Source organism: Patagioenas fasciata, chromosome 12 (genome assembly GCF_037038585.1).
Source record: "Patagioenas fasciata isolate bPatFas1 chromosome 12, bPatFas1.hap1, whole genome shotgun sequence".
Taxonomy (NCBI): domain Eukaryota; kingdom Metazoa; phylum Chordata; class Aves; order Columbiformes; family Columbidae; genus Patagioenas; species Patagioenas fasciata.
Window position 1 is genome coordinate 9,246,760 of NC_092531.1, and position 11,300 is coordinate 9,258,059.

Genomic DNA, 11,300 nt, shown 5'->3' on the forward strand with positions numbered 1-11,300 from the left:
ATCCACATGAGTAAGCGACATTTTACATAAGCAAGAACAGTCTCAGAAACATGTTGCTTATCTGTTTTTTCATCATATGGATATTTTTCCATAGCTATTGGGCCATCTTGATGATGCAGAACTGACACCTTTAAATAACCTACTTACTAACTCAAAACTGCCTTTCTGGTTTGAAAGTTAATATGGCTTAAACTTGGCTTTAATATATAGGTCTGCAAAATAAACTTCTAAAAGATCTGGAGGGAAGCTGCTTAATTTAACAGGTATTTTAATCAATTAACATTCCCACAATCTTTCTAACTAGACACTACAGCAGCATTTTAACACACAAAAAAGTAGAGCCTAAAGTAATTAAGTGGCTGGTCAGCAGAACAAAAGCTCTACAGAAGGTGAGCACAGACAGCAGAGGCCCCAGTTCCCAGACAGGTGTTCCCACGCACTGTGTCGGGGTCCTCTAGTCACCCGAAGGCAAAACTGTACCCTGCAGTTCACAGCTATCCGCTAAGGTAGCATAGAGGGAAAAAAAAAAAAAAAAAAGACACGAAGTAGGACCCCAGCCCACAGCAGAGACAGGCCCTCTGCAGGCACACACCGCCGCCTCGCACCCAGGGAGGTTTTGGGCTTTGGCACGAAGCCCTGATGCACCGGGGCAGGCAGCCCAGAGCCTCTGGCCGCTCGCACGCTCCCAGGTAAATGGGGGAGGCCGCGGAGCAGCGCGGCTCACCCGCCCATCCACCCTTACGTGCGCTGCGCAAGGGCGGACACGTGTGTCCGTCCCTCCCCACCGCCGTGTCCCTGCGGGACCGGCCTGCGAGCCGCTTCCAAGCCGGGCCGTCCCACGGGTCTGGTGGGGAGAGACGGACATACACAGAACGATGGATATAGATACACGCCTATACACACGCGGCACGGTCGTCCTTGGGAGGTCGTCGCTTCGCAACGTGTTGCGAAAAGGTTTTTTCTCTCCATCGCGGTCGGCAGTAGCGCCCAACGGCGAACAGCTCCGTCCCCCGGGTAAACCCACCCCTCGACCCGGCCACGCGAAGCTCCTCCAGCCAGGCTGCGAGGGGCCGGGAGGAGCCGGCCAGCCCCGCTCCTCTGTCGGGTACCAACCCAATATGGTCCAAGAGGGAACCCCAAAGGACCGCGGCTCCTTTCCCACCCCGGTTCCTGACGAAATGAAGGTGAGCCGGGGACGCTCTCCCCTTGCCAGGGCTCAGCCCTTAACCCGGCCCCCGCACGGCACTGGGCTGAGATATCGCTGTCCTCCCTGGAACCAGCAACTTGTTGTGCGGGCAGCGCTCCGCGCGGGCCGGGCTGTGCCGGACGGGGCGCAGCTCCCGCTTCCCGCCGCGGGACCGGCGACCGGCAGCTCCCGCCTGCCTGGCTGGGGGCAACGCGGCGTCTACGTGCGAAACCCAGCGGCAGCCGAGTGGCCGGAGGCATGGAGCGGCTCCGCGCTCCCGCCGCTCAGCCCTGCGCGGAGTCTTCCCCCTCTCGGCGGCTCCGCACGGACTAGACACTCCATGCAACGTGCAATGGCAGGGGAGGACAAGAGGGTCCTCGCGGGCTCCTACCGGGAAGGCGTTACTGTAGCATTGCAAAGCGCCTAAGCCCCGCCGCTCTCACGCTTCCTTCCTTCTTTCCTTCCCCCCCGCTCTCCTGCCGCCCGCTCCCGCCTGCTCCACCGCCGCCCGCAGCTCCTGCCGCTGCGGACTCCAGGCGCAGCCCCGCCGGGGAGGGCAGGAAACGCGTCATCACTCCGGGACCGCTCCCCCGCCCGGCCCGCTCCGCCACCGCCCGGCCCACGGCGGGGGCAACACGGGGCTCCCGCCCGCCCTGCCCTCCGCTGCGCCCGAGGACCGGCGGCAGAGCAACCCTGGCTCCGCTGGCTCGCCGGGCCGAGTGCTTAAGGGGCCGCCTTACCTGAGCGCGAGGGAGCGGCAGCTCCGCCGGCTGCGGCCCTCGCCGGTGAGGTAGCGTCGCTCCTTCTGTGCCCATTCAGGGCCGCCGTCCCCACGGCTTCTCACGGAGAGGAGGCAGGAGGCCGGGGGAGCCCGGCATTTCTCGCCGCGAGCAGGACGATGAAGCCGTCGGGACCGCGGCCGCCGCCACTGTCCGTGCAGGAGCCGCTGTGGAGGCGCGAGGCGCCCGCCCGGCCCCTGAGGCAGCACGCGCGCGGCCTCGCGCCTCCCGCCACCGCCGCTCGTGCCGGTGCCGTGCGGAGGCGCGCGGGGCTGCAGCGCGCGGCAGAGCCTCGCGCCGCAACGGGCCCGCGCTCTGCTTAGGGGCGCGCGGCGGCACGAAGCGGGTTCATAAAGGCGCGTGGAGCGGACCCGGTGGGCGGAACCACCTGCGCTCCCCGCACCTGCCACCCGCCGGGCCCGCCCGGGCCCTGTCACCTACACAGGTACTCGCTCCTCCCTGCTTGTCGACCAGAGGCCGCGAACGAAACTCTGTGGGCAGAGATGGTTTCAAAGTAACAAAAGCACCTAGGTACAGGCAGGGGGCTGCTAGAGCCATCCAAACTGCTCTTGGGTGTTGTTGCGTTAAATGTTTACAAGTAACCTCAGCAAGAAATCGACTCCTGTAGTGGAAAAGGACACTTAGGGCTTTCCTTACACAGCTTGTGTAGTTTTAACTGTTCCAAAACTGCTATGTCTGTGTAAATTGTTTCCATTCCATCATATTTGCATTAATATGACAAAATAAATAGTTACAGAAACTTAAGGCCTTTATATTAACTAGTTTCATATATGCTGGGGCCTCTATCAGTAAAACCGTGACAGTTAAAAGCCATAGAATTAAAGTAACTGAATCTGATTGAGATGAAGTACAGCTATTGGCAAATACTTGTAACCAGATTGAGAATCTGCATCCCTCTACAGCTGCTCTTGCCCTCGAGTAATTCTGCTCCGATGAAGTAAGACACTGAACTCCATGGCTCTGTGCCACAGTCCAACATAGTTACGCTTGTATCAACACACATCTTGGTGGGCTTTTTTGACACAGGCTGTAGTTACAATAACCAAGCAGGTTAACAGCCACACTACAGAATTAAAGTATTACAATGTTAACACACATAATAATCACTGAGCTTGTGTCAGCTTCTGCAAAGGAACAGGAAGTGTTCGACCTGTTAACTAAAATAAGGACTGCACAGTACTCACTTTACAACTTGCAAATACTTGACAAAATACCTGTTTCATAAATGAGTTACTGTTATCATATTTGTCACTAAAGAGATACTATCATGCTCATTATTAAAAGAAGCGATAAGTAAAGTATTGTGGTTTGGAGGTAGCTTTGCAGGTGCAAGTTACATGTGAACAGTTATAACATTTTACATAAAAAGCAGGTTTTTTTTTTTTCCTAGCCTTTTTACTCACCATAATGATAAACTTCTAACAACGTGGCTTTCCCTATTCAACGTACAACTTAAAACTCCTTTCCTACAAAACACATATTGATCACTTCATTCTTCTCATTGTGCAGTATTAGCATATTTTCTGGCTGCAATACTGCTTCGAAAGACACTCCATTGCTATACTTCATTGCACTGGCTTTTTCTGTCTTATAAGCTTCACTTTTAACCTTTTCCTAGCCTGTGTGTTCTCTCACTAACAGGAAAGGCCTCAATTCCAGTCTCTGTTGCTCTTGTTCCTGTGTTGTTTCCTCGCAGCTCACAGGAAGGCTGTTTAAACCTTTGCACTGCGTTGGCCTCTGAACAGCTCCTTTGAAATCTCGTTGTCGTGATGTCAGCAAAAATATCCCCCAACTCCAAAGAACCAAACTTTAATACAATACGGAGTGCAATGGTGAGACCAGGCTCCCTGTATCATTTCTGTGTCTTGCTACTCCCAATACATCCGTTTGTGGACACATTTACTGTGTCCCTTTCTATCCAGCTAGTGACTTGCTTTGGGGCACAAACCAGCTTTTTTTGTTTTCTCTGTCTGCAAGGGGGTCTGGGCATACACCTAGGTCCTACAGTAACAATCTATGATAATACTAGTACAATATTAAATGAGGTATCTTGTCAATCTATCATTTGAGGATCCAGCTTTTCTTATTTCAGTAATGAGAAAGACATATTTTTGCCACAGTACAGTGGAAACAGAGAACAGAAGTATAATTTCCTGGTTCCTTTCAACTTATTAAAATTTGCAGATTTCTGCATTTTTCTTGAAAAAAAATAGTCATAGTATATAGTAGATGAAACTGAAATCACTTACACCAATGTGCTTGCATAATCCAAAATTTCTTCAGCATTTCTACAGAAGTTTCAGCCTTTTGTTTGTTTTCTATTCAGTCTACCACTGGTTTCCTGGAGTATGGTTAAATGTTTTTTACCAGTCACAGCTGTGAAGTTTGAGATATTATTATCTTCATGGTGTAATAACTTCTCGAGATTAGATAAAACTTCAGTTGTATTTACCAGCTGTGACAGGTAATGTTTATGATTTGTTGTGATTGAGTAGAGAAATAACACTAAAAATACAAATAACATATAAAAATATAGCATTTCTAGGCTTTATTTGTATTCAGATAGCATTTTAAAATTAATACATTCTATCGGGCTTCTGACTTCACTTCTGAGATTATGTTTTCCTTCCATCTCAGCTGTTCTAACACTTGATCTTTCCATCTCCTAATTATTAAACCCGAGAGCTTTCAGGACAAGCATGCTTTGTAAAAGCTACAACAACCTTACGTGCTTCTACACAGTAAGATGGAACTGGAAGGTGAAGAACAGGGATGTTCTCTAGTGGTCTGCCAGGTGGGACAGTAAGGTTGGGGACTTTTTTTTTCCTTCAGCTCGGGAGGCAGATATTAAGCAATCCCCCAAAACAGAAGCATGAAACATCTGCACAAACTATTCACCAGTGCTGTCCTGCTTGTTCATAGTCCTCTGTTAATCCTTGTACTGAAATTATTTTAGGACTCTGGTACCTAAAATAGCCCATGGATGACAGCAATACTGGCATATTTACTGATGTTTCAGGTGAGCTAGAACTTAGTCAAGTGTGTCTGCAGGTGCCTTAGATGAAGTGTGCTATAAACAGTTCTCTCCTCTGTCATTTCAAATACATTTTAAATCACTGTCTCAGAACAGGTCCATTAAAATGCAGCATAAATCATACACAAGCATGTAAACTAGATTGTGTGTTTGTGTGTGATCAGACTACTTTCATAACTATATTAGAAGGTTTTAAAAAATTAATGTAAGACACACAGTTATAAAATTAGCATTTATAATGGATCAAACTTATCCTTGATGAGTAATGTTAGGCAAAAGTCTGCACTGTCATTATTACTTTAACATTAGCAGACAATAATATTACCTCACAAACCTCACCTGAGGCCTTTACCCACACCCTTTGCCCATAGGTCCAGGAGCTCTATATAAGTTCAGCTCCTGGGTCATGAGTCTTTGTGTGAGCTGATTTGTGAGGCTATCTGTCTTTATTTTTGGGTTCTGCCAGTTTTGATTCTGATTTGCTTACTGAGTTATTGGTCTGACTTTGATTCTGCCCTGTATATAGACTTGTTGTGGAGACCACTAGATTGTTTCTGGTCCTGATTGCCTTTGGTATCATCAGTTGCCTCAGGTATCATCCTGAGCTCTGGATTAATTTTTTTTCACTGCACTTTGGATCTGCTTTATTGATGAAAGTCTCTCTAATAATTTGGGCTCTTGGTTGAACCTGTCTGCTATCCCAATACCTGCCTTGGTACTTTGCTTGGATGCTGTAGGATGGCTTTTCCTCCACTTGCTGTATTACTGTATGTGGCTCCTAATTTCCCATGTTGTAGGAAGGTTGTCTTTGCTGTTCCTTGGCAGATACAGGTTGAGGTACAAACTAATTTCTATTACTGTTTGTGTTATCAATGTAAAAGGAGCTAGTTTTGCAGGGTGTTAGATGAATGTGGAAAAAAAGCTCACTCCTCGCAGTGAAGAGTTTACTACCCAGCTATGCTGTTGGGAACAGCAGACTGAATGAGCTAGATGGAGAGTATGAGTAAGATGTTAGTAACCAGCATCATGTAATCCTGTTTCCATGCATCAGCAGCTTGAGCTAACTGTTAATTTGAAGTGCTGTAGTAAAGGAAAATTTAAAAAAAAATAAAATATGAAGAGTATTAAGCAAATGCTTTCAGAGATATGAGGTGTTCTTCATAATGCACAGGGTGATAACTATTTTTGTAGTCCTAAAAATATAGGGTTGACAGAAATCTAAGACACAGCTTTCTACACATTGGCAAGCTGTGTAGGTATTCCAGGACTGCTGTTTGTTTAACTTGTTTGTTAAAATCAACAGGCCAGGAGTTGTTGCACCATCTCTATGTAGGCTGGTTCTAGACTTCTATTAGCTTTATTAGGGAGTTTCTTTTAAGACCTGATCCAGGTTTGTGATGCTAACTTGGATGATTTTTTTATTGTACTATTCTGTTCAGTTGCGGTTAAAAAAAAATAAATCTGAGTTTATTTGTAAAAATTATAGCTTTATAATTGGAAAAATGAACTTTGTTTGTTTGTCTTCTGCTTGACTAACACTGAGAAGATGACTAATTTCTTTGGGATTCCTGCACTCTTGTCTGGATTGTTATGACTTTATGTATGCCTTTCAAAATCTGGGCACTCCTCTGTATTGGCTTTTTAGCTTTCATTTGTGAATCAAATTAGCCCTCTAGATAATTTATGCTATTCTGATACCAAGCTGATTATTTTCTGAGTAGTGTTTGAACATGGGCTTTTTTTTTTTTCCTTTTAACCTCTCTCTACTGAATTTCTTGACATTGGGCAGTTTGTTCCAATCATTCTGGCTTCTTAAGACTGTCTTCCAGGAGTACTCATGGGTATTTTAAACTTCAGAGGTTACTTTTGCTAGCTGGAGAATGCACAAAGGGTGTCTTTTTGATATTCTAGTGCATTGTGTTGTGGGCTTTACAGAGGCCGCTGAAATATATTATTCAATATATTCATTAACGATTTGGATGAGTGAATTCAGTGTACTATCAGCAAGTTTGCTGATGACACTAAGCTGGGAGGAGTGGCTGACACGCCAGAAGGCTGTGCTGCCATCCAGCAAGAACTGGACAGGCTGGAGAGCTGGGCGGGGAATAACCTGATGAAATTTAACAAGGGAAAGTGTAGAGTCCTGCATCTGGGCAGGAACAACCCCAGGTTCCAGTATAGGTTGGGAAATTACATTTTAGAGAGCAGTGTAGGGGAAAGGGACCTGAGGGTCCTGGTGGACAGCAGGATGACCGTGAGCCAGCACTGTGCCTTTGTGGCCAGGGAGGCCAATGGCATCCTCGGGTGTATTACAAGGGAGGTGATCAGTAGATCGAGAGAGGTCCTCCTTCCCCTCTACTCTGGCCTGGTGAGACCCCATCTAGAATATTTTGTCCAGTTCTGGGCCCCTCAGTTCAAGAAGGACAGGGAACTGCTGGAGAGGGTCCAGCGTAGGGCAACAAAGATGATGGAGTGGAGCATCTCCCTTATGAAGAAAGGCTGAGGGAGCTGGGGCTCTTTAGTTTGGAGAAGAGGAGACTGAGGGGTGACCTTATTAATGTTTACAGATATATAAAGGGTGAGTGTCAGGAGGATGGAGCCAGGCTCTTCTCGGTGGCAAACAATGATAGGACAAGGGGTAATGGGTTCAAACTGGAACACAAGAGGTTCCACTTAAATTTGAGAAAAAACTTCCTCTCAGTGAGGGTGACAGAACACTGGAACAGACTGCCCAGGGGGGTTGTGGAGTCTGCTGCTCTGGAGACATTCAAGACCCACCTGGACATGTTCCTGTGCGACCTCACCTAGGCGTTCCTGCTCCAGCAGGGGGATTGGACTAGATGATCTTTTGAGGTCCCTTCCAATCCCAAACATACTGTGATACTGTGATATATCAACTACCTGGGTCATGTTGCTGCCATTTGATGTTAGAGTCATCACCTTTTCCCTGCCTTGGGTAACAACCTGAGACATGCCTGAGTTGACAGGCTAGAGATGGAAAAGATATAAGGGAAGCATGGTGGTTCTGATTTTCTTCCACATTATTCACCCAACTTGTAGATGAGAGGCATCCACCAGTGGGTGTAAGACAGCGTATGCTGTATTGTGTGTTAAACATGCTCAGCGAAGATCTTAGGTATGTGAGGGGAAACTGAAATTTTGGGTAACAATATTACTGCTTGCCTTGTGTAAACACTGCTCCTGTGTTATTCATTTAGACTGCATCCACCTTTCTTTTCTATTATGTGCCACTGCACTATACCAAAAGCCCAGCATTATGGTGTTGTAACATGTGTTCTTATTTTGCATTGGCTTTTTCATTGTCATAATAATAGGACCTTCCAGTAAACCTTTCACTAGTCCCACTTAACATATAAAGAGATCCAATTTAGTAAGGAAATAAGCTGTTCTAAAGAGGCACTATAGCACTGCTGAATCTTACTCTTCAGATTTCCACAGTAACTTCTAGAAAGAAATTTATTAGAAAGAAAACACTCTTTGGACTGTTACCCTTAAAGAGATGAAGTAACTGAAGCAATCATCTCCCTCTCACGTTACACTAGCAGGCTCACAGTATTCAAGGTCATACACAGAGTTGGAGCAATCTTGTCATAACCATACCGATTTTTCCCAGCTCTGCTAACTTTAGTCATGATGAAAAGACAAGGCACTGACTGACATCTGTCAATGCAGGATCAGCATTTGTTAAATTCTTTTTAGCTCTGTAGTTGCATTACAGTTTAAAATGCAATTTGAGATTGCATTTCTCTTGTGTGGTAGTCATCTCTGCAAAAATCAGCAACTTTTAAAAGAGAGAATGATTTCAGAGTTAACCTTTTTGGTAAGGAATACTCAAGACCAAGACTACATGAAACAAAGGAGATGTTTTGGTACCTAATCTTAAAGGGAACAGCAGTTCCAAAAGCTTAGGGAAGGCAGGATAGGATTGTAATTCAGACCTGGTTCACACAGAAAATTTCAGTTCCAGCAAAGTTAATGGGACACAGATCTGGCAATGTGGGACGTCAGGCGACGAAGAACAAGAGAAACATCTGTCTTAGTTGTGTCCCACATAGTACCCAGAGTGGAAGGGTCATGAATTGATCCCCTAGTCTATCAGCATTGCTGCCCTCAAGCATGGTATGTGTATCACCAGAAAAATTTGAACTCCCAAACAGCAGTGTTTTCTGTAATGCTGTCCCTCAGATGGTAACCCAAGTTGCCTTTTGATTACAACCCCCACTGTGTTTTCTGACAAACATGTTTTAACATCAGTGTTTGCAACTGAACTACTTTCAGGTCTGATGAACACTTCTGGGTTTTCATAACTGCTGTGGGAAGAATCAGAAAGTAAACACAAGGACTGTTGTCCACAAATGCACGTGTGTCTAGTGAAGTGACAATTCTCTGAATGAATAGTGTGTAATACAGAGTCTTTGCATTTCAGATACTCCTCACTATAAATATACACACTTTTCCTGGTTGTTTTTAAAAGCTCCTGCTAAATTAGCATTTATTTTTTTGAAGTTCAACTCTATTTAATTTTTCTCCTGTCTGTATCCAAAGACAGAAAAAAGTTTGCTGCACAAGCTACACATGGAAATATTGTATTACAGTTTTGAAAAGCAGTTTAGAAGGCTAAATCATGTTGGGTATGAAACAGTGATCCAAATCAGATGTGACTTACATGCTGAACTTTTTGCTTTGTCAGAAATGCGTATCATACAGCGATAATGGTGTTTTTCAATTGCCTGTGTTTTAAGGATGCTGCTAAAGCACTGGAGCAATGCCAGGTATTCGAAGAAATACGTGGTTGTTTCCCTGGGTCCCCAGACATTACAATACATAAAGTTTGTTGCTGGAGTAAAGAGTAATTTTTACGATGTTTCTTTAACTGTGGTGATTCAGTGCTATAGAAAAATATTCACCTTTGAAATGAAATGTTGTTAGCACCTTGTCTTCAAACAAGTCATTTAGATAACATGCACTATACTGTATGTAATTCTGTTTTCTTTATTTTTTACAATCTCCTTCAATGAATGGCAACAGCTGTGCCTCATTTTTACCATGTGGTTTTATTGTTCAGAATTTCTGATTATTTGTTATGATTTATAACAGCAAAAGTCTTCAATACTCTAAAACAATGAAATACAGACTTGGACATATTTAAATGAATCCAACAGATGCACTGTCTGAGTCTGTGCAGTACCAAAGGAGAGAGCTATAGCTGACACAGGATTATTTCCTGCTGGAGGTTCGCCAAAGAAAAACTGGCGGCAGTCACACTGCTCTTTATTGCGAGTCTCCTCTAATGTGTGCGTTTAATAAAGCACTAACATCTGGGCCCACTGGGTAAACTTCATGTGTACAAACAGTGTAACTCTTCAAAATCAATATTTATTTGCAAACTTTTCACTCAAGAAAAAAACATTCCAGAGTATCAGCTTTGGGTTTATGTGCTGCTTTAACACTGCTTTGGGTTTGTGGAGCTGAAGTATTAGATAAGCTTTGTGCCTTCCTGTGCCTCCCGTTCAATTGCTGTGTTCTCTTTAGGGCCACACAGGGATTTCCATGGCACGGCCCCAGGCTTCTGCAGGCAGCCAGCACTGCTGCAATTATCGATCTCCACTGGAGAGTCAAGGAATGAAACAGCAGGGAAACAGAGCTGTGTCTTCGGAAGGCTACCTCTCAGGTAACGCACGTGGGGTGGAGCACAGGAGGGCATCTGTCATCTTGACTGATGGGAAGCTGCCCACCTTCTTTCTGCAGCCCACTTCTCCCTTCCTGGTTCCTGCTTATTTTCCTCATCCTTGTAGCTCACATGATGCACAGTAATTGGAGTGGGTGCTGTAAGCAGCTGGAGCTTCAGAGGGGAGCTCTGAGCATGGGTAGGTGGACTTGCATGTGCTGCAAAGGCCTGAGATTCTGCCTTTTGCCACTGCAGGAGGGAAGCCCTCCTGAGTGTTTACTTGTGCTGTACCAGGTTGCTGTCCTTGAAAAACAGCTCTTCCTGTACCCTGTGAGAATCCAGCTGGATTTCTTCCTAGATATTTGAATTCCTGTTGTGTCCTTGTTTTTGTGTTGGGGTGTTTTGTTGTTTTTTTTTTTGCATGTGTGTGGTAGAAATATGCTAGTGTATTTGCTCAACAGTATCTTACTGTGCTGCTGACAGATAGTCAATGTCTGAGGGAAAAGAAAAAAAAGTGGGGTGGAAGGTAATAAAGTTATTCCTCATTGCTGGTGCCAATGCTTTGAAACAGGCTGAGGAGCTCTGAAACAG

General features: G+C 45.5%; 2 protein-coding genes across 6 annotated transcripts in view; one reads left to right on the forward strand and one right to left on the reverse strand.

Moving 5' to 3' along the window:
- Positions 1–2,161, reverse strand: part of TLN2 (talin 2) — a 163,241-nt gene extending 161,080 nt beyond the window's left edge. For 2 of the 5 annotated variants that reach the window (XM_071813815.1, XM_065847857.2), the window contains exon 1: positions 1,578–1,713. The gene's annotated coding sequence lies outside the window, so the exon portion shown is untranslated. Of the gene's footprint in view, positions 1–1,577; positions 1,714–1,926 lie in introns of those variants that run through there. The other 3 variants (XM_071813814.1, XM_071813813.1, XM_065847858.2) reach the window with 2 other exon arrangements.
- LOC139828999 (uncharacterized) lies at positions 784–11,075 on the forward strand. The gene is made up of 3 exons (XM_071814151.1): positions 784–1,184; positions 10,574–10,712; positions 10,837–11,075. Exons 1-3 carry the CDS (start codon positions 876–878, stop codon positions 11,073–11,075), a joined length of 687 nt encoding a protein of 228 aa, XP_071670252.1. The 5' UTR covers positions 784–875.
- Positions 11,076–11,300: the final 225 nt, after the last annotated feature.

What these genes read in the sequence shown, in the direction of transcription:
- LOC139828999 (XM_071814151.1), top strand. Translation starts at nt 876, where the DNA reads ATGGATATAGATACACGCCTATACACACGCGGCACGGTCGTCCTTGGG. An exon ending in CGGTTCCTGACGAAATGAAG is followed by an intron (nt 1,185 to 10,573) that starts GTGAGCCGGGGA and finishes TGTTCTCTTTAG; the next exon opens with GGCCACACAGGGATTTCCAT. An exon ending in TTCGGAAGGCTACCTCTCAG is followed by an intron (nt 10,713 to 10,836) that starts GTAACGCACGTG and finishes TCATCCTTGTAG; the next exon opens with CTCACATGATGCACAGTAAT.